This window comes from Monomorium pharaonis, chromosome 1 (assembly GCF_013373865.1).
Source record: "Monomorium pharaonis isolate MP-MQ-018 chromosome 1, ASM1337386v2, whole genome shotgun sequence".
In the NCBI taxonomy this organism is placed as follows: domain Eukaryota; kingdom Metazoa; phylum Arthropoda; class Insecta; order Hymenoptera; family Formicidae; genus Monomorium; species Monomorium pharaonis.
Genome location: NC_050467.1, coordinates 1055163 through 1075363, shown reverse-complemented (window position 1 = coordinate 1075363; position 20201 = coordinate 1055163). Strand labels below are relative to the sequence as shown.

The 20201-nt window shown below is 35.0% G+C and overlaps 4 protein-coding genes and 1 long non-coding RNA gene across 10 annotated transcripts; 4 read left to right on the top strand and 1 right to left on the bottom strand.

Annotated features, from left to right (window-relative positions):
- Nucleotides 1–67: 67 nt before the first annotated feature.
- On the top strand, nucleotides 68–898 carry LOC105840956. The gene is made up of 3 exons (XM_012688050.3): nucleotides 68–186; nucleotides 333–541; nucleotides 613–898. Exons 2-3 carry the CDS (start codon nucleotides 373–375, stop codon nucleotides 744–746), a joined length of 303 nt encoding a protein of 100 aa, XP_012543504.2. The 5' UTR covers nucleotides 68–186; nucleotides 333–372; the 3' UTR covers nucleotides 747–898.
- On the bottom strand, nucleotides 784–4510 carry LOC105840942 (scaffold protein salvador). The gene is made up of 8 exons (XM_012688041.3): nucleotides 4383–4510; nucleotides 3551–4271; nucleotides 2874–2950; nucleotides 2297–2427; nucleotides 1893–2126; nucleotides 1551–1778; nucleotides 1163–1468; nucleotides 784–1078 (listed from the first exon to the last, which is right to left on the bottom strand). The coding sequence occupies exons 2-8, from the start codon at nucleotides 3639–3641 to the stop codon at nucleotides 976–978; spliced, it is 1170 nt and encodes a 389-aa protein (XP_012543495.1). The 5' UTR covers nucleotides 3642–4271; nucleotides 4383–4510; the 3' UTR covers nucleotides 784–975.
- LOC105840966 lies at nucleotides 1570–2724 on the top strand. 2 transcript variants are annotated; one of them, XR_001139419.2, is made up of 3 exons: nucleotides 1570–1713; nucleotides 2041–2116; nucleotides 2409–2724. It is a non-coding gene; the product is annotated as an uncharacterized LOC105840966 (long non-coding RNA). The 2 variants fall into 2 exon arrangements; XR_004963027.1 differs by lacking the exon at nucleotides 1570–1713 and having other exon boundaries at nucleotides 1975–2116.
- A 490-nt stretch (nucleotides 4511–5000) lies between the features above and the next one.
- LOC105840928 (probable maleylacetoacetate isomerase 2) lies at nucleotides 5001–11575 on the top strand. 3 transcript variants are annotated; one of them, XM_036288746.1, is made up of 5 exons: nucleotides 5001–5186; nucleotides 6408–6459; nucleotides 6775–6923; nucleotides 7018–7222; nucleotides 7666–11575. In XM_036288746.1, exons 1-5 carry the CDS (start codon nucleotides 5169–5171, stop codon nucleotides 7893–7895), a joined length of 654 nt encoding a protein of 217 aa, XP_036144639.1. In that variant the 5' UTR covers nucleotides 5001–5168; the 3' UTR covers nucleotides 7896–11575. The 3 variants fall into 3 exon arrangements, with proteins under 3 accessions (XP_036144639.1, XP_036144637.1, XP_036144633.1); XM_036288744.1 differs by lacking the exon at nucleotides 5001–5186 and adding an exon at nucleotides 5222–5352; XM_036288740.1 differs by lacking the exon at nucleotides 5001–5186 and adding an exon at nucleotides 5378–5676.
- Nucleotides 11576–11705: 130 nt separating this feature from the next.
- LOC105829242 (probable maleylacetoacetate isomerase 2) lies at nucleotides 11706–17100 on the top strand. 3 transcript variants are annotated; one of them, XM_036288738.1, is made up of 5 exons: nucleotides 11706–12408; nucleotides 13697–13724; nucleotides 14070–14218; nucleotides 14316–14520; nucleotides 14932–17100. In XM_036288738.1, exons 1-5 carry the CDS (start codon nucleotides 12391–12393, stop codon nucleotides 15159–15161), a joined length of 630 nt encoding a protein of 209 aa, XP_036144631.1. In that variant the 5' UTR covers nucleotides 11706–12390; the 3' UTR covers nucleotides 15162–17100. The 3 variants fall into 3 exon arrangements, with proteins under 3 accessions (XP_036144631.1, XP_036144627.1, XP_036144620.1); XM_036288734.1 differs by having other exon boundaries at nucleotides 13673–13724; XM_036288727.1 differs by having other exon boundaries at nucleotides 11706–12815; nucleotides 13673–13724.
- The last annotated feature ends 3101 nt before the right edge of the window (nucleotides 17101–20201 follow it).

Below are 20201 nucleotides of genomic sequence, written 5' to 3'. Positions count from 1 at the left end.
AAACTGATGCTGATAGCGCTAATAGCGTCTCCCCGAACGCACCCTATGACGCACGTTCTATTCCGCAGCTCTATTCCGCACTATGTGATTTCGGCCTTACCGGTGCAACAGTGCAGCTAGAAAGAACAGACCACAAGTGTGTATGGTCGAAAATGGTTCGTTGAGAAGCAAGAACAAATGAGAAAGGTGGAGATTTTACTTCATTGTGTTGATTCTCGAGTATCGTTGTCGATAATTCATGTTATTTCGTTATTCTATAATTCATTTTATTCATTATTTCAATGTGAAAAGCATCATATACGAGGTTTATACATGAGATTCTGATTTTATAGGTTATGTGATATTCCTCAGGCTCAAGCATAAATTTAGAAAATGTTACGAAAGTTGTTATACCAGTTGCTTAAACCAAAAAGTAAGGAAGAAGCCGTGCACATAAGGAAAAGGCTTTCTCTGATTTACGCTATCGTGGGATGGAATGCTTTTGGCTTAATGTTTTACACATGTATAAAAAATAAAACTCCAGAAGACTCTGACGAGCGAAGTAAATATGTTTTGTTGACTTTTAACCTTAAATTTGTCAAAAAAAATTAATGAAATATCTGTTTTTTGCAGGAATGTCCTATGGACTCTTGAATGGTATACCTAGTAATGTGCATGTATATCAAGTATCGGGTTTGTCACTCACCAATGATTTTGATGTCGCGTACAAAGCTAAGGTTGCTCAAATAGAGAGAGAAAAAGAGTAAGAAAAATGCAACTGCTCAGATAGATGGGCATTAGATAGCATGTAATAATTATTTTGTAACATCGTATAATATGTATTAGCAAACGAGATAAACCTTGTAGAGCTTTACACTATCTACATGTATATAAAATACAGAGCTAATCACATTTGTAATGCTTTTAAAAGTAAAATCTTCCTTCAGATAATAGACAAAAAATCGCATATAACAATTAATCATTCAAATCTTTCTCTCAAGGAAGAGATCTCCGTAAAGCAACAGTACCAATGTTGGAACCACTGGATTCTGGATTCAATTCCTTCAATCTCTGTTCCATTTCGCATAGCAATGCCGATCTGAATATATAAATTACAAGCTATAATGATAGGGATAAATGAAAGATAATATTGGTAATTTTTGTTCTGCATTTTATTCCTCACCTGTACTCCTCGTAACGCATTACGACCTCCTCCAGTTCTTGCTTGTACAATCTGGTGAGCATGGCATTGAAACAGTCCAGTTCGGGCAAGCGAAACAATTCCCAACGCAGCTTGCGGTCTAGGGCTATTGAGGCCCTGCTGTACACATATAACCAATGTGGTATCTCCTCGTTGAGATAAGGATTGGCTGGTACCAGGACGCTGTGAGAGTGAAAGTGCGTGTGCCGCGGTGGCGACACGACCCGCACCGCTTGCATCTCGTGTGGATAACATGGATGTTCGTACTGCGCCTGGCGCGTGATGTGGCTGAGATGGAAAAGTGAGATGTTACGATGCGTTCGTCATGACATATTTCGAGGGTCTGTGGAATCTTTCAACATTCACTCACTTGACATAATAAACACCGTATTCGGGAGACTCGATTCGCTCCCATCCCGTGGGTAGGCCTTCCTTTTCAAGCGGATGCGACCAATGCGTAGTCTTGGTGTTATGATCGATATAATACTTTCGGCCACGGAGCGTGAAATCGACTGACCATCCAGGTGGCAAAGGTAATTCGTCCTGCTGCTGCTGCTCGCTGCGAGAACTTGATCTTTCCGAATAGCATCTACTGTAACTTTAATCAAAAATGGAAACTTATTGAAACAATTTATTAAAAAAGCAAGCATTGAAAATGTTTCATTCATAATTAAATAATCCGTAAATAAATAAAAGCCGTGGAAAATCGTACCCAGCATGGTGGCGATAAATGGAATAATTATAGTCTTCATAGCCAGCATCGACGTCGAGAGGCATATGAGGCATCTGTGGTGTTTGAACTCTGTCTAGATGATACTCTGATCCAGCGTATTGATTGATATAAGTGTGTGACATTGCAGGTGACAGTTCAGGATGATACATGGGTGTGGCGGTCCTCGAAAACATGCCGTCATTCATTGCAGTATTAACGGAAAGGTGAGTAAATCTATTATGAAAATAAAGGGATAAAAACAGGATATGTTGTGTTTCCCTCTAGTAAAATTAATTTCATATTCTCTTAAATATCTTTAACTTTTTTTACTGTCACTAAACGGTATATCTATCAAGCATCATTTTGTAAAATCAAATCAATTGCACATAACATTGATTATTAACCTTTGAGCTAAGTCGGGAACAGAATTATTTGGTGTATATTTTCCCTCGTGACTGCCCAGACCAACGGCGCTGGTTGTGGTTTTAGTATTTCCAAACTTTTGCACCATACTAGGTTGTTGTGGGGAAATGGACTATGACACGAGAGAAGCATCGATAAAAATCAATATCTTCAGATGGCTTCTTATATGTTTCAATGATTCTTGACCAGGACTGCTGCTTGGGAATTACGAGACATTGTAGAAAACTTTTTTTCGTGACTCGTTGATAGAAAATTGATTAAATTGTATTTTCAAATATTTGTTGATAAATATATTTTGAGCAATATCTGTGATGCAGGATATATTAATCTTGGCAGCATATCACAATTGTATAAATTTATAAAGATCTACTTATTAATTGTTAGAAATAAAAATTTTTTTGAAACAATATGAAAATATTATAATTTAATACTGACAAACCTCAATAATATTTATTGGTATGGTAAACTATAATTTTATTTTTACTTTTTACATTGGATTGGTACCAGGGAATATTGTGTAAGATTTAGTAATACATTTATATACAATTTAATTTTTACCGTAGAGCTTGGTATCATTGGATGATTGTTACGCCGTCTTTGCCTTCTGTTTGGCTCTGTCGTCCACACATTGATAACTAAATATAAGCAACATGAATTATATATAATCAACATACTGATTACAAAGTGTTACAGAGTATAGGTGATAAAGAATGCAAGAGTGCATTTTACCTCTTTAAAAAGAAAGAAAATATGTTTGATTAATCAGTTATTTCATTAGAAATTTATTAATACATTTTATGTATTATAGCTTATTGATAACATTGAATAATATGCAAGATATATAATAAAGATACATAAAAACGAAAAAAAAATCTTCAGATTCCATAGTATAAAATAAAAAAATAAGGCTAATTATAAAATGTAATAAATAACTATTAACAAAAAAACATCTAATCCATAATTTAATCTACATTAAAAAAAATTTTTTTACTGTCTCAACAATCTAATAATATCTGTTTTACCGATACATTGACATCTGTTATAGACTTTTTTATACATTAAATATAAAAAGTATAAAAATATCAAAACGTCGAGCGAAAAATATTTTTCTTTTAGCTCGATTAGAAAATATAAAACGTAGGTACTGCAAAAAGAGTAACGAAAGACATCAAATAAAAATAGACAAAGGAGTGCAAGGGATAGGCACAGAGAATAAAGAAAAATAGGATACATACTCGGCATCTCAGGTGGCGTTTCCTTCTTTACGTATCTGCCGACTACTCCTTCCTTGATTGTCCTCAGATCCTTGTTCTTTCTTGACAGCATATTGGGTCGGCAGCGTCGTGTGAAATGGAGTAAGAACAGTCGTCACGATCGCGGTCGTTAAAGTGCAAATATTAACGCAACATCGACATGATCTAACCTAACAGACGCGTTGCGAGTCACAAAATCACGCGAAAAAGAAAAGCTGGAACGTACTAAGAAGAAAAGAACGGGTACTATTGCGATATGCGGCAATCAGGAGAAACGACAAAGAGATTACATCGCCAGTCCGTCACCTCACATCTCGAACGTTTAGCAATGTCGCTTTTCGCGACTCCCACAAGTCCCACGAAAACGTCATCGACAATCACAGTTCATGCAAAAGCTGTGTGGTCACTGGTCACGTGATTTGACAAATATATTTTCGGCGGCCATTTTTTGTGTTCCAAAGGGAACGGCCGAAAGAACCCCGACGAGTGCTCGAATATCACTAGAGTCGCAGAGTTTATTGGCTGGAATAGACTCGAATCGATGCAGATTAAAGACCTATAATAAAAGATGCGCCAATGGCCCCCCACCATGACTTCTATCCACCATCTTGTATCCAACGGAGACTGGATGGGGGCTGGAGCCTGGGGCTGGGGTCTGGACTGTCTGGAGTTTGGAGTAGTGGAGATAGTAAACAATGCGAGCCTGCTCCAAGTTGTACACAGCCATGTAACAGATGCAAATTTAATTTTTCTTGTTCTTCCTGAATGTATCGTCAAAATGTAATGACCTTCGAGAGTGCAGAGATTGAATTACCTTATAATTTCTGACACATTCTTTTAACACTGCTCAACACAGAGAGAGCACTCTCCCCTCTTTCTCGCCCAGCGTGGGTACGCAATGGCGGATAAACCATGTGACTCAAGTGACCAATCAAAATTGTGTTCGCCATTGGCGAATCTTTTATTATAGGTCTTTAGTTCGCCATTGGCGCATCTTTTAGCTTGAATCTACAATAGGTGTAGTAAGCCTTATGCCATAAAAAATTGACCAATTATAATCGAGTATGAGAAGAATAAACGAATATAATTGGTTAACTCCTTAGGGCTTAAGGCTTACTACATCTATTGTAGATTTGGCCTTATTATAGGTCTTTAATGCAGATATGGCTAAAGACCAACGGGAAACAGCCAATGGTTGCGTTTAGCGAAAAAAGTAGTCCAGCGATTCTTAATCATGATTGGTTTCTACGCTTAGATCCGTCGCAGAACCAAATCTTTGGAACCAATCGTTAAAGATTAGTCTTCAAACGTTGTGTTTTCTGAACGCAATCGGTGTACATACACACGTGTGCGCCGGAGGCGGTGATTGGTCGTACAATTCGCCGGTTGAAAGCTGGAACGGAACGCGGCAGATGGGACGGCGCGGTGAAGCGGGGAGATGAAACGGCTGGCAATCGAATAAAAAGGAGGAGGAGGTACAATTTCGCGCGTTCACCGCGATTCTGAATTACTTTTGACCGACTCGGCGGCATAATAGCGGAGTCGCCGGCCGGATAATCGACTTGGGCGATAGGTGAACGCTGTCCACAAGAAGCCGACGATGTCCGTAATGGGTAAGGTGAGTATTTACACGCGATTTAACCTTCTCTTAGTGCAGGTAGATAGGCAGGCGATTAGACCGAGAGAGCGAGCGAGAGAGAGAGAGAGAGAGAGAGAGAAAAAAAAAGGATGCCGATGGTCGTGTATTAATGGCTACGTTTAGAAGACACAACCGTTGCACAACAGTTGAGTAATTTACTAATATAATTGGTTTAAATTTAGAGATCTAACAGTAAGGACCAATAATCACTGACTGCTCACTGATCACTTGTGTTTTCTGAGCGTAACCATTATTTCGCTGTAACGTTTTTTAAACGGACATTGACACGCCGGCAAATCTCATGATGTGAAATCTCCATCGGAATCGCGGGAGTCGCGGTCGCGCGAATATGAAACCCTATGTTTGTCCGCAACAATCATCCGACGGACGCGAGTGAATGAATGTCGCGAGATCGCAACGAGATGTCGAATACCGCGTATATTACGGTTGGTTTCGAATCCCGCTCAAGGTAACCCAAAGAAGTGGAGGTCTCCCCGACCAGTGAATATATCTGACTACGAGAATGTACACACCGATAGCATATAACGCGTCTACACGTAGACGCGTACACGCGAGCACGGAACTACCTCTCTTATAATACTGGTCTAAATTTAAGTGAATACAAAAATTATCAAGTTACAAATGCAAAAGTCCAAACGTTTTTTTTACTATTATTTGTAAAGTCACGAACCTAATATTTTCATTTTTCTTTTGTTACGAAACTACAAAAAAAGCTTTTTTCCTACTCTTTAAGATTTGCATCTGTTAAGATAAATAAATTTATGAAAATTATATAATTTTAACAGCTTTAAAAAGTATGTATCAAATTTTCTTTTATTTTATTGTTAAAATTTTTAACATATTTATATTATTATTAAGATTTATTTTTCTTAAATGTTTTTTTAATGTGACAATCAAGTTTTACAAATTGCCTTTCGACATTTATTTAAGAGTAGTAGACGGAAACTCTGCTGGAATGTATTCAACATCATTAACATCCATCACAGTTGTAATGAGTATGTCTTAATGAATGGCGTTTCAACTTGATAACTCATTCTTGTTTACATCTGCCAATGGTATTAATTTTTTCTCATTGCGTGAATTTGGTTCTATAACTGGCTTTGATTATGTCGAGTTTCCAAGGTTGGCTTGCACAATTAAATTTTATATATATTGATGTTTTATTTATTTCTTTTATAGCCTGTGCTTTACTCCTACTGGCGGAGTTCCTGTTCTTGGAGGGTAAGAATTGGTGAGTATGAGCTTACTTATTATATTATATTTATAAATTGTTTCATATGAGAGATAATTATCAATATCAAATATGTGATCCAAATGCCTAACTAATCTATAAAAAAGACAAATTTTAAAGGCTTTATTATTGCAGTCAACAGAATTTTTCTAATTGCTTTAATTCAGCCTTAATATTTTATGTACCAAAAATAATTTTTTAATTATATTTATACAATTTATAATATTATTTTATAAGTAGAATGAGTTTTATGTAGATAGCTTATTTTTTAAATATGTTTCTAATGTTTATAAAATTAAATGTGTTTATTTACAGCATTGAATCTAAAAGAGATACCATATGACATAAAGCCTGTTAGTCTGGTGAAAAGTGGGGGAGAACAACATTCCAATGAATTTCGTGAGATTAATCCAATGGAGCAAGTCCCTGCGCTGCATATCGACAATCATACTCTGATAGAGTCTGTGAGTAAATTCATTCATAATCAAATATTTGTTAAGTGTTGTCATGATTGTTTCTCAGAATTTATATAACAATAAACAATTTTTTTTAATATAGCTAAATATTCTACAATACTTGGAGGAGACTAGGCCAAATCGCCCATTGATGCCAGCAGATCCTGTCAAGAGAGCTAGAGTGAGGGAGATTTGCGAAGTAATTGCCAGTGGTATACAGCCGTTGCAAAATCTCGTTGTTCTAATTTACGTCGGAGAGGAACGTAAAAAAGAATGGGCACAGCATTGGATCACTAGAGGGTTTACAGGTATTGTAATAATAATCAAAGTTGCAGTAATAACTTATAATAAATAAACGTAAGCTTGACATGTTTCTCAAATTCTTTAGATTTAAAGTTTAGATGAGTGATCGATTTCTAATAAACAATTTCGAATAACTTTGTTATCTAAGTGTGTCTCCTTTAAATGCTGGTAATATGAAGATTATGATTGTGCAATTACAATCACTTATTTGAATATTAAGGTTGTTGAGGAAAATATTAGATAACACCAGGATTTTCGCATATATTATTGTAAAAAAACATGCCTATCTAATGAGAAATAATGATTGAAAAACATTAATTTTATATTGATTCGACGTCATCTCGATGAATCATTTTTCACTGATTGTTACTATACGAAATAGTCGCGTTTTAATAACAAGTTTATACATATAATTACTGTATTCAACACCGATAGAACTGTTTTTTAGCTGTGGAAAAATTGTTATCGTCCAGTGCGGGCAAATACTGTGTCGGTGACGAGATTACATTAGCAGACTGTTGTCTGGTGCCACAAATATTCAACGCACGAAGATTTCATGTTGACTTGAGACCCTTTCCTACGATTTTAAGGGTGGACCGTCATTTGGAACACCATCCGGCCTTTACTGCGGCTCACCCCAATAATCAGCCCGACTGTCCACCTGAGGCGACTAAGTAGCAAGCGAGGCAGACCACCCTTTTTCTCTTCTAATTTTTTAGAAGGATGAAAAGAGGTGGTCTAACATTATGTAGTATCGTAGTGATAAAAGGTGAACGAATTTTGTCGCATTTTTTCACAATTTGTATGTGTTTAAGTTTACAGCGATTAAAAATTTAGTTCTTATATCGTAAATAAAAATAGTATTAAAAAGGATAGATATTTCTAAATTAAGTGAGTCTAATTCATCATAAACATTGAAAGTCTCTTTAATTATATGAATGAGTTCAATTGTTAAATGTATATATAGAGAACTTTTATTTTTATACTTTCAGCTGATAAATTTAAGTAGTTTAACAACAATATATATTTCAAGAAATTTATCAACTTGACTACAGTTTCACCTTTTATCATTTATGAACTACATATTAATATTGAAATGGCTAGCGGCGACACAAATCAAATATATTGAATAATGATCTTGATTTGAACATCCCCTGTTATAATACAATGCTGCTTATTTAGAACAAAGAACTCGCGCCATTTCTCTACTCGCACAAGAACAAAGGAAAAGAAATATATTGGCCTATTTTATTTTGTTACGTTTTCTACAATTTTACATGATCAATCGAAATTTATCTTCACGCGATATTTTTACATGATATTTTATAAAAATATATTGACCTATTCTGAATAGGTTCTGTTGAAATCAAAAGTTTAATTTTTATATACGTATAATTTTTTATTTTATATTTGCTTATAGTATGGTGCATACAGAAAAATATGTTGCTATTGAATTCTAATAAATGCCCTGAAATCTTTGCTGGTATGTAGGATAGTGACTCGTATTTATGTGATACGAAGTACACGCAGATGAATTCAAACGTGAAGCGATTAAATTTGAAGGGAACCGTGTAATAAGGGAATGCGCTCTGCTCAATATCTCCCAGAATACCAACAAAAAGTACAAATCCTATATTCTTGATTTTAAAATATATTAAATTTCTTTGTTTTATTTGCACTTATATTTTGTTATTGCTTGTAAATATATCTTTTCTTTTAATTTAAAATGACTTAAATTTTATTATGGAAGAATTTGTGTGGAGATTTCAAAAATATGTCGATTGTAATCGCGTAGACTTAAATGCATGAGGAGAATTATATGATAGATTACTACAATGCATGTATTATGTTGAATATACATGAGACCTCAAAGAAAATCAAAGCAATAATTCTTCCAATATGTGCGTTTAGTTTTTTTGAATTTTATATATTTAATATTTTGACAAAGTTTATACAAAATATAAGTGTAAAAGATATAAGTGAAACAAACAAATTTATTGTATACTATTGTTTTTCCCTTATGATGCTATAGTGTTTTTTATTACAGGAATTAATTTTTAGATTTAAACAATATTTCAGAAATAAGCAGATGTATCAAAAGATGTATACCCTTTTTTAAGCGAAAAGCTAACTGTAGTTAGATAATCTGTGATTTGTGTTATGCAGACTGAAATTGTTTCAGTCGTTGCTACAAAGATTAGAATGTGCCATTGATATACCGTTTTATAGTACAATCGCGAACGATTTCAAATGCAAACGAGAAATGTGTATTTGCGCAAACAGAATTAAAGTATATATTTATGCTCTTACGAAATTTTCCAGTTCGAGCACAAGCAGAGATACCGATATTTTTCACAAATCTTTTTATAGGATCGCTCATTGTAAAACCATTGTTATACATAGTTTTCGTATGTTCTTCGGAAAATTTTATACGCGAGCGTACGTTCGTCAAAAGTTAAATCAAATCATGTAGATATCGAACACGACTGATCTAAAAACGGTGATCGAGTTTCACTTGGCATTCTTCCTTATTGCCGCGTTATCCTTCTCGTCCTCGTTTTATAAACAGTCACGATTGCATTTGCATACTCGGAATTTCATAACATCTCGACGACTTCTCGTATATCGCGCACGTTGTGAATTGCCTTTTTGAGACTTCGATGAGTACTTCTTCCATGTAGCCTCCAGCCTTCGCAATTATTTTTCTATAGGAGATATAGTATCATATAACGAAGGTATAACAATTTTGTGCGCTTTCTGACGGAGGAGATTTAAGGATTAAATATGTAAGATCGCAATTTGAAATTATCGTCCTACGTATAGTATACTTCAGGACAGGTAAAAGCATACATTCCGTGTCTATACATTTACATATAGACGTATATTATAATCGACCGAGTGATTAGATAATGTGTATATAATCTTTGTACGAAGCAACTTTCATTTCTACTCTATAAATATTCGCAGTATCAATAGACGTATTTTCCGATAGAAATTTTCAGTAAAAATTGCGTATTTATTTCATTTGGATAACAGCGATAATTAAGGCTGTATGATTTAACTTTTGCAAAAAACTGCGAGCGAAGTCTGTCTGCGCCGACCTCAAACGTATTTAATGAATGGGACCTCTCGCATTTTTAAATATAATCTTGCGTTCTCATAATTTTGTCTCGCATTCTTTCGTATGATTTACAGAAATTCATACAAGCGATAAACAGTCATGTAAAAGTGGAAATTGATTTATTGAAAACGAGCTGTGTTATTGTAGTTATCGGTAGCTTTTATATAATATTAGATATCTAACTTCGGAATTTACAATTCCGTAAAGTACAGTTGATTTATAAGTAAACAAAAAATAAAATTTTGTCATCTAGTTGCAGTCCCGAGGCTTGATTCATGAGAAAGCAGTTATAATTTATTAGTCTATATTATGGCACTGTTTAATTCACAAGAGTTTTTGTCTATTATTTAGATGAGGGAACTACTTGTGATATTTTAATATTAGCGGCAAATCTTGTATCTTACATTTTTATGCAAAATGAAAGACCAATTTGCTTTTACGCTTTCTTACCCCATATTCACGCTTTGTAGTTTGTTTAAATAGATCTACAGAGAACTTTATTTATATACTTGTATCGAGATTTTTTGAATTCAATAATTCATTTTTGTTCCTAGTTACAAATAAGACTACTTGCTTCCCTTGAGCCTCCGCAACATTGTAGAAACTCCTTGCTGCGTATAGATCTTTCTATTCTCTCGTTTCTGATAAACTGGCTTGTCATCTACATGCATGAAAGATTTAAAGCGACACGCATGTTCTGTAGGTAGAAAAAAAATACAAAACGGATAAGATTGGGGTAAAACCGATTTGCGCGTATCAAGTTCGATACAACGATATAATTGTACTACACAAAATAGAAATCACTTGTCATGACGATCCTAGATTGTTGGACAATGCGTGAAATATTCGTGAAAAGACAAGCGTGAAATCGTTTAAGCGAGAGAGAGAGAGAATGTGTGTGTGTGTGTGTGTGTGTGTGTGTGTGTGTGTGTGTGTGTGTGTGTGTGTGTGTGTGTGTGTGTGTGTGTTTGTACATTATAGCGCCTGGACACATCAATCTTGTGAAACAGTACGGGGCGCATGGATATTTTGTAAGCGAGAGAGTAAATAAAAAGGAAAAATGATCGCGCTATGTATGTTTACACCGCTTATATATAGCGAATAAAAAAATCTGTGTCAATAGTGTATGTATAAGTACTTGGTAGTAGAGTCGCGAATGAGAAAAAAATATCAAAACAGTAAGTGCATTCGTAATTGTACACTTATTACTCGAATAAAGAGCTACGTTTTGTCCGTAGTAGCGTATTTTTTATTGCAAGCGAACTGTAACGCGATTCTGCAAATACGTGAACGCTAATGACTACGTTTCTTCTAATGAAACTGCGATTTACGAGTATCTTTTTGCATAAGCTTTGCATTCAACTTTTTTCTATTTTTAAAATTTGAATATTTAAAAATAGAAAATATTTATATCTATCAATTCCGTCTCTTTTTTTAAATTTAATATGTTTTATTTTCGATCGGCAAAGTGAGCTATTTACAATGATAATGATTATAGAAACAATAAAGAATATCATTCGTATAATACAACGTGCGCCTATCGCGGAAGAAATATATTTATCATAGCGATATTGCACAAGACCTACTTGTTTTACAGTTGCGCAAATTCTCAACTTCGTGCGCAAAATGAAGGCCAATTTACACATATCCATAACGTGTTAGTGCCATATCCGCTCGGTTCGTGATTTTCCGTTAGTGATACATATTCCTTTATTTTTAAATGGACGTGTTCACACATCCGGCAGTGCCGTGACCGGCCCGTTTAGTCTCAATTCAATATTAACACGTTTTGGATATGTGCAAATTGATCTTAATAATCAAAATAATGTCAACGTTCCCACTGACGTCGACTTATCATCGAGAACAGAGGGGAGTAGCCGATGAAACGGTGCGACGAAGCAGGGAGAGGAAACGGCAATCGAATAAAAGGAGGAGGAAGTACAATTTCGCGCATTCACTACGATTCTGAATTACTTTCGACGGTATAATATCGGAGTCGTTGGCGGATAATCGACTTGAACGTTAGGGGAACACTGTCCACAAGAGCCGACGATGTCTGCGATGGGTAAGGTGAGTATTTACGCGCGATTTAATCTTCTCTTGGCGCAAGTAGATAGGCAGCCGATTAAACAAATGCCGAGAGAGCGAGCGAAAGAGAAAAGAAAAAAAAAGGAACACTGCGTGCCGATGGTCGTGTATTATTATTTCACCGCACGTCTCTCAAATGGACACAAATGGACACGCCGGCGAATCTTTAGGATAGACGTGTAATCGCCATTGGAATCCCAGGAGGAGGAGTCGCAGTCGTGCGAAAATGAAATATGAACCCTACGTTTGTCCGCAACAATCGTCGCGACGATAGACACGAGTCAATGAATGTCGCGAGATCGCAAGAAATCGAACACCGCGTATATTATGTATATTTGGTTTCGAATCCCGCTCAAGGTAACCCAAAGACGTGGAAGTCTCCCCAACCAGTGAGTATAGGCCTGTTTTTCGTCGCTACACTGCTGCACTGGTGCAATAAGTTAGAATGAGACAAATCTATTTTTTCTCATTCTAACTTATTATACCAGTACAGCAGTACAACAGACAGCTACCAAGAATAAACCTTATATCTGACTACGAGAATGTAACACCGATATCGTATAACGCGCGCGCGCGTCTACAGTGTAGACGGGTGTGCGCGCATACGAAACTGCTTCTCTTGTAATTCCAGTCTGAATTATCAAGTTAATAATGCAAAAGTTCAAACGTTTTTTTACTGTTATTTGTAAAGTCACGAACCTAATATTTCCGTTTTTCTTTTGTTACAAAACTACAAAAGAAGCTTTCTTATCTCCTCTTTAAGATTTGCATGTGTTAAGATTGTAAATAAATTTATGAAAATTATATAATTTTTAAAACTTCGAAAAGTATTTACCAAATTTTCTTTAATTTTACCATTCAAATTTTTAACATTATTTATATTATTATTAAGATTTATTTTCTTTTATGTTTCTAATATGACAATAAAGTTTTACAAATTGCCTTTTGACATTTATTTAAAAATAGTAGATGGAAATGTATTCACCATTTCTCTCTAAATGTATTCACACTCTGCTAAATGTATTCACCATCATTAGCATTTATCACAATTGTAACGAGCATGTTTTAATGTATGTGTGTTTCAACATTTGATAATTTATTCCTGTTTACATCTGCTGATGATATTAATTTTTTCCCATTGGGTGAATCTGGTTCTAAAACTGGCTTTAATTACGTCAAGTTTTCAAGGCTGACTTGCATAATTGAATTTTAAATATACTGATGTCTTTTTTATCTCTTTTAATAGCCAGTACTTTACTCCTTTTGGCAGAGTTCCTGTTCTTGGAGAGTAAGAATTGGTGAGTGTGAGCTTACTTATTGTATCATATATATAAATTGTCTTATATGAGAGATATGCATCAATATCAGATATGGTTCAAATGCCTAACTTGTATATAGAAAAGATATCAATTTTAAAAGTGAGTATTTTAAAGAATTTATTGCTGCAATAGACAGAACTTTCCTAAATAGCTTTAATTTTTTTCTTGCTTTAATTTAATCTTTATATTTTATATAACAAAGAATTTTTTATTACATCTATACAATTCATAATATTATTTTATAAACAGAATGCGTTTTATGTATATAGTTTATTTTTTAAATATGTTTCTAATATTTATAAATTGAAATGTGTTTATTTACAGCGTTGCATCTGAAAGAGATACCATATGACATAAAGTCTGTTAGTCTGGTGAAAAATGGTGGAGAACAACATTCCAGTGAATTTTGCAAGATTAATCCAATGGAGCGAGTCCCTGCGCTCCATATCGACAATCATACTCTGATAGAGTCTGTGAGTAAATTCAGTCATAGTCAAATACTAGTCAAGTGTTGTCGTGATTGTTTCTCAGAATTTATATGTAACAATAAACAATTTTTTTTTAATATAGCTAAATATTCTACAATACTTGGAGGAGACTAGGCCAAATCGCCCATTGATGCCAGCAGATCCTGTCAAGAGAGCTAGAGTGAGGGAGATTTGCGAAGTAATTGCTAGTGGTATACAGCCGTTGCAAAATATTGGTGTACTATTCTATGTCGGAGAGGAACGTAAATTGGAATGGGCACAGCATTGGATCACTAAAGGGTTTACAGGTATCGCAATGATAATAAAAGTTACAGTAATAACTTGCGAAAAATAATTATGAGCTTTACATTTTTCTGAAATTCTCAATTTTAGATTTAAAGTTTAGATGAGTAATCGATTTCTAATAAACAATTTTAAATAACTTTGTTATCTAAGTGTGTCTCCTTTAAATGTTGGTAATATGAAGATTATGATTGTGCAATTACCATCACTTGTTTGAATATTAAGGTTGTTGAGGAAAATATTGGATAACACCATGCAGGATTTTCGCATATATTATTGTAAAAAAGAAACACCTATCTAATGAAAAATAATGATTGAAAAATAATGATTGAAAAACATCAATTCTACGTTGATTCGACGTCATCTCGATGAATCATTTTTTATTGATCTGTGTTAAGCATTGATAAAACTTTCAGCTGTGGAAAAGTTGTTATCGTCGAGTGCGGGCAAATACTGTGTTGACGACGAGATTACACTGGCAGATTGTTGTCTAATGCCACAAATATACAACGCACGAAGATATCATGTTGATTTGAGACCTTTTCCTACGATTTTAAGAGTGGCCCGTCATTTGGAACAACATCCGGCCTTTATTGCGACTCACCCCAACACTCAGCCCGACTGTCCGTCTGAAGCGATCAAATAGCAAGTGAGGCAGACCACCTTTTTCCTCTTCTAATTTTTTAGAAAGGTGAAAAGACGTGGTGTAACATTAGGCTTGTTCTTTGTCGCGGCACTGCTGTACTGGTGCAATAAGTTAGAATGGGAAAAAGTATTTCTGTCTTATTCTAGCTTATTGCACCAGTGCAGCAGTGCAGCGACAAAGAACAGGCCTATTATGTAGTATCGTAGTGATAAAAGGTAAACGAATTTTGTCGCATTTTTCCACAATTTGCATGCGTTTAAGTTTACAGCGATTAAACATTTAGTTCTTACATCGTAAATAAAAATAGTATTAAAAAGGATAGGCATTTCTAAATTAAGTAAGTCGAATTTATTGATTGAAGGTCTTCTTAATTATACGAATGGGTTCAATCATTGAATGTATACGTAGGAAATTTTTATTTTTACACTTTTAGCTGATAAATTCCATCAGTTTAACAACAGCATATATTTCAAGAAATTTATCGACTTGAATACAATTTTACTTTTTATCATCTACATATTAGTTTGAAATGACTAGCGGCGACACAAATCAAATATGTCGAATAGTGATCTTGATTTGAACATCCTGTTATAAATTCCCACGTACCAGCAAAGATTTCAGGGCATTTATTAAAATTCATTAGCGACATTATTTTTCTTTATGCTACATACTATAAGCAACTATAAGATATTCGTGAGAAGACGAGCGTGAAATTGTTTAAACGAGACAGAGTTGTACATAATAGCGCCTGGAATATGTTAATTTTGTGAAATAGTACGGGGTGCGCGGATATTTTGTAAGCGAGAAAGTAAATAAAAAGGAAAAATGATCGCGCTATGTATGTTCACACCGCTTATAGCGAATAAAAACATCTGTATCAATAGTATGTATTGAAGTACTTGGTAGTAGAATGTTGCGAATGAGAAAAAAAAAATCAAAACAGTAAGTGCATTCGTAATTCTACATTTATTACTCGAATAAAGAGTTACGTTTTGTCCGTAGTAGCATTTTTTTATTGCAAGCAAACTGTGTAACGACATCCTGCAAATACATGAAGACCAATGACTCGACGTTTCTTCTAACGAAACTGCGCTTCACGAGTATTTTTTTGTACAGGCTTTGCACTCTTTCAACTTGGTCTATTTCTAAATTTTTTAATATTTAAATATTTATCAATTCCTTCTCTTTTAACTTTAATTGTTTAATCTATTAATTACGTAATTATTGGAGTATAAGCGCGAATAAAAAAATACTTTTTATATATTATATTGTACAAAATTTTTATCTATCTTTAAACTCCTATTATTCTATAAGATAGTGTTATTGACGTTTGATCTTATGATAGTCAATCATATGACTTTTAAATTTAATGTGTTACAAAATGAGAAGAATTAATGAAAGCCACTGAAAATAAAAACAGGACTTACCGATGACAACTGCAATCGAACGCAGCAATGCTTCGTCTTTCCGCTGTTTTGGAAGTTCTCTTTCTGATATGAAAAAGAATTCGATAATCGAAAGTGGCGAAGGTAAAAAAAAATGTAACTTTCACGATTCATGATTTTAACGTAAATCGCTTAGATACACGCGCAACAGCTCGAAATAAATTGTCGAGGCTGATTTAATTATCCGTATAAAAATAACTTTTTATTTGTTACTTCTTCACTTTACATTACATGTCGTTCTCTTTTTATCAAAAGCTCGATAATAAGATCGTTCGAAATAGACTGTATAACTAACTCGATCGTCAGTACTCTACTCGCTAATATATTATCTTCGAAAAAGTATATATTTCCTCTGCCTTATTTACAGATAATTTGTTGTGAAAAGAAATACAATTCTTCGTTTCTTTTCGTTTCTCTTTTTTTACTGACTAGTTAGAATAGCATTTCTCATACGCTCGAAATTATACGCCTATGGGAATGTGTAACAAGGAAAAGAAAAAAATAAAAACGCGTGTATCAGCTAATTGTCGGCGTGTTATCCTTTACACGCACATTGTGTGCATGTGTGTGCGTGCGCGCGCGCGCGCACGCGCGCTGTGTGTGTGTGTGTGTTTGTGTGATATATACAATAATACAAATATTCGTTCGAATGTTAAATATAAAAAATCACATGTATGTGTGATATGTGCGTCTATATTAACATTCTGTCTGCTTCGTCATATCTGGATGAACTTCCGCAAGGGCCCCTCACTCAGAGACGGGTTCTATTCCCGATCGGAGAAGTGAGCTTATTAGATAATTACAACGTTATTGATTAGAAACAATAAAGAATATTATTTGTATAATACAACGTGCGCCTATCGCGGAAGAAAGAGATATATTTATCATAGCGATATCGACAGAACTCCGCTCGCTTTACAGTTTCGCGATTCTCAACTTTAGCTCTTGAGTAACACTAGATGTAAAGTACGCAAAATTAGTTTGGCAGTCCAAATGTCAAATCCCACTGACACTATCGGCTTATCATCGACCTCTCTCCAACTTTTTGGAAAAATCGAGCCGTACGCATAATCGAAGAACTCGTCACGCGGTTCTACTCGGCGCCGCATGCAGTCATTTTACAATTATACCATGAAGAAACGAGAAAAAAGGACAAAATGGCACGTTGGGCACCAACACAGTCTTCCGACGAGGAAAGATACACTATTTAGAAAAAAAATTCTAAATAAAATCTGACATCAATAATAAAAGATTAAACGTAATAACGGCGCGCGTTCTTATTATAAAAACTACTATTAATTGTCTCCCTGTCTCTCTTTCCCTTTCTTTCTAGAAAATCTAGAAATCTCGGATTAACATTCAATGAGCGCAATAGAGTTTGTAGAGATCGAAATATGATGTATACAAGCGTCACGCTACTATTTTCGGGAACGTTTCGCTATTGTTACGTTTTCTTTTCTCTCTCTCTCTCTCTCTTTCCCTTTACCTTTTTTTTGTCAAAATTTAGAAGATTATTTCGCTTGTCACAAATTTCATCTGCTCCAAACGCGGAAACTCAACTAATCCACCAAATTTTCATAAAATTACAATTGCGCTTTGATTTTTGTTTAAGGTCGAGTATGTAAAACGGAGATCAGAGAGACTTTAGCGAATGAGAAACGATGAACGCGTATGATGTATGATCATACTGCGACACTGAATGGATCAATGGATGGATGGTGGCCAGGTCATGAAATGAAGAACAACAGAATGCATTTAATGAGCGATTGTTTATTATGCTCTTATTATGGTCACTTGTCATACAGGTAACGATGCTTCTCAATGAGTGAAAATAGTTAATATATTATGTTTGTCTGTTTGCTTTTTTCTCTCTCTTACTCTTTTATATAATTATTCAACATTGAATGGAATAAATTGATGATGAAAGAGAATAACAATTTATGAATGTAAATAAATGTGGTTAGAGTGTAAAGTAATAATATTAAGATTAGCCCTTCGGAAAAAAATGCCTGTGAACTAAATTATACTTCATCGATAACAATAGTGGTGCCCAAAGCGATCACGTCAGGACAGCAGACAATAAACTTTATCGACGAGCGAAAGTGCAAAAGTAAAACGCGTATCATCGCTCCCTTTTTTGCGTTTTGATCAACAAATAGAAGATTCTCTATCGAAGCCTTTACGAGCAGTACGAATATGCGTACCCTGACAGTGTCACGCTCTTATCCGCCCACGAACAATAAGATCGTGCTTCTCGTTTTGCTTTCTTTTGCCTATCGCACAATCTCTCATATATGATTATCTTTGCTGTATAAATCATCTCTCCGCGCGATCGTCCGTGGTATCGTCGATCATTGAACGTTATATCCGGTATCGAAGAGTAGCATCGCTCTTTCCATTTTGGCATTCCGTTCGAACTTTTGAGCACCGAATGACAGTTCTCACGTGGAACGATATCCATCAGAGAAAGAGAGAGAGAGAGAGGGAGAGAGAGAGAGAGAGAGAGAGAGAGAGAAAGAGAGAGAGAGAGAGAGAGAGACATAAAGTAGTTAGCCAACAGTTACAACCAACTGACCAACCCAGCTAATAAATAACAATTGACATCTCACCGACAAATCGACTTTGCGGCAAGTTTCGTTTATATAAATAAAGAAAAGAATGTACCAGCTCTTGTGACTTGTGACTATTACATTTCTCGACGAGGTATCGAGCATATTTTTCTCTCTTACGATGCTCGCGAGTATTAAAGTATATGATCCACTTTGAGAACTGTCAAGGCATTCTTTAAATAATAACAAGGAATCAAGGCATTTTTTTAATGGTAACAATGAATCGAAAAAGATAGAACAATTGTAACACTTCAATTTCTCTTGATTTATACTTCGTGTGAATCAAGACACGATGAAACGAAAATCGACCATCCCACGGACGTTCTCTCGTCTCATTTCGATATCGTACTGACGACAGCCGAATTACAATCTTTCGCTTCATTTCTCCGAATCTCTGCTTACTTGTCTAAAGTGTACCTTCCGTAGAGTTACGACTATTTTTACTACTTAAAACTTATTGTAAATATCAATAATCTTAACTCTTTCTTAGTTGAATCGCAATACCCTTTTCCCTCTTTTTCCCCTTCTGTTTTATTCACCCTCTCTCTCGAAGAGGCGAGACACCTCGGAATATTAAAAAATACGCAATTTTTGCCCATTGCTCGTAATGCACCGTCGTTCTCATGTCGTGTCGACAAGGAAAAAAAAAGAAGTCAAATCTGTCTGTCATGTGTACACAATTGCAGGATAAAATGTGTAATGATAATGAGTGACAATGGATCTTTGTCTAATTGTGTGCAGCATAATTCAAACTCGGTAAACGCATGATGAGAAAAATGCGCTGCCGTGTATGTATGTATGTATATATGTATGTACGAAAGTATGCGCGTCTGTGTATGTCCTTAAATTACTTTATAGCCGAAGGAATGTAAGGTACAATACTTGATCGTGATTCACCATCGGTGTGAGATGAATAAATCTCTCTATAGTACCTTCGCAGCCAGCTGCTCTCTTTCTCTCTCTCTCTCTCTCTTTTCCTCATCTTC

What these genes read in the sequence shown, in the direction of transcription:
- LOC105840956 (XM_012688050.3), top strand. Translation starts at nt 373, where the DNA reads ATGTTACGAAAGTTGTTATACCAGTTGCTTAAACCAAAAAGTAAGGAA. An exon ending in AGAAGACTCTGACGAGCGAA is followed by an intron (nt 542 to 612) that starts GTAAATATGTTT and finishes TGTTTTTTGCAG; the next exon opens with GAATGTCCTATGGACTCTTG.
- LOC105829242 (XM_036288727.1), top strand. Translation starts at nt 12,660, where the DNA reads ATGAACCCTACGTTTGTCCGCAACAATCGTCGCGACGATAGACACGAG. An exon ending in CGTGGAAGTCTCCCCAACCA is followed by an intron (nt 12,816 to 13,672) that starts GTGAGTATAGGC and finishes CTCTTTTAATAG; the next exon opens with CCAGTACTTTACTCCTTTTG. An exon ending in GATCACTAAAGGGTTTACAG is followed by an intron (nt 14,521 to 14,931) that starts GTATCGCAATGA and finishes TAAAACTTTCAG; the next exon opens with CTGTGGAAAAGTTGTTATCG.
- LOC105840928 (XM_036288740.1), top strand. Translation starts at nt 5,605, where the DNA reads ATGAATGTCGCGAGATCGCAACGAGATGTCGAATACCGCGTATATTAC. An exon ending in GGTTTCGAATCCCGCTCAAG is followed by an intron (nt 5,677 to 6,407) that starts GTAACCCAAAGA and finishes TTTCTTTTATAG; the next exon opens with CCTGTGCTTTACTCCTACTG. An exon ending in GATCACTAGAGGGTTTACAG is followed by an intron (nt 7,223 to 7,665) that starts GTATTGTAATAA and finishes ACTGTTTTTTAG; the next exon opens with CTGTGGAAAAATTGTTATCG.
- LOC105840942 (XM_012688041.3), bottom strand. Translation starts at nt 3,641, where the DNA reads ATGCTGTCAAGAAAGAACAAGGATCTGAGGACAATCAAGGAAGGAGTA. An exon ending in GTTCCCGACTTAGCTCAAAG is followed by an intron (nt 2,127 to 2,296) that starts GTTAATAATCAA and finishes TTTTCATAATAG; the next exon opens with ATTTACTCACCTTTCCGTTA. An exon ending in ATGCGTTACGAGGAGTACAG is followed by an intron (nt 1,079 to 1,162) that starts GTGAGGAATAAA and finishes TTATATATTCAG; the next exon opens with ATCGGCATTGCTATGCGAAA.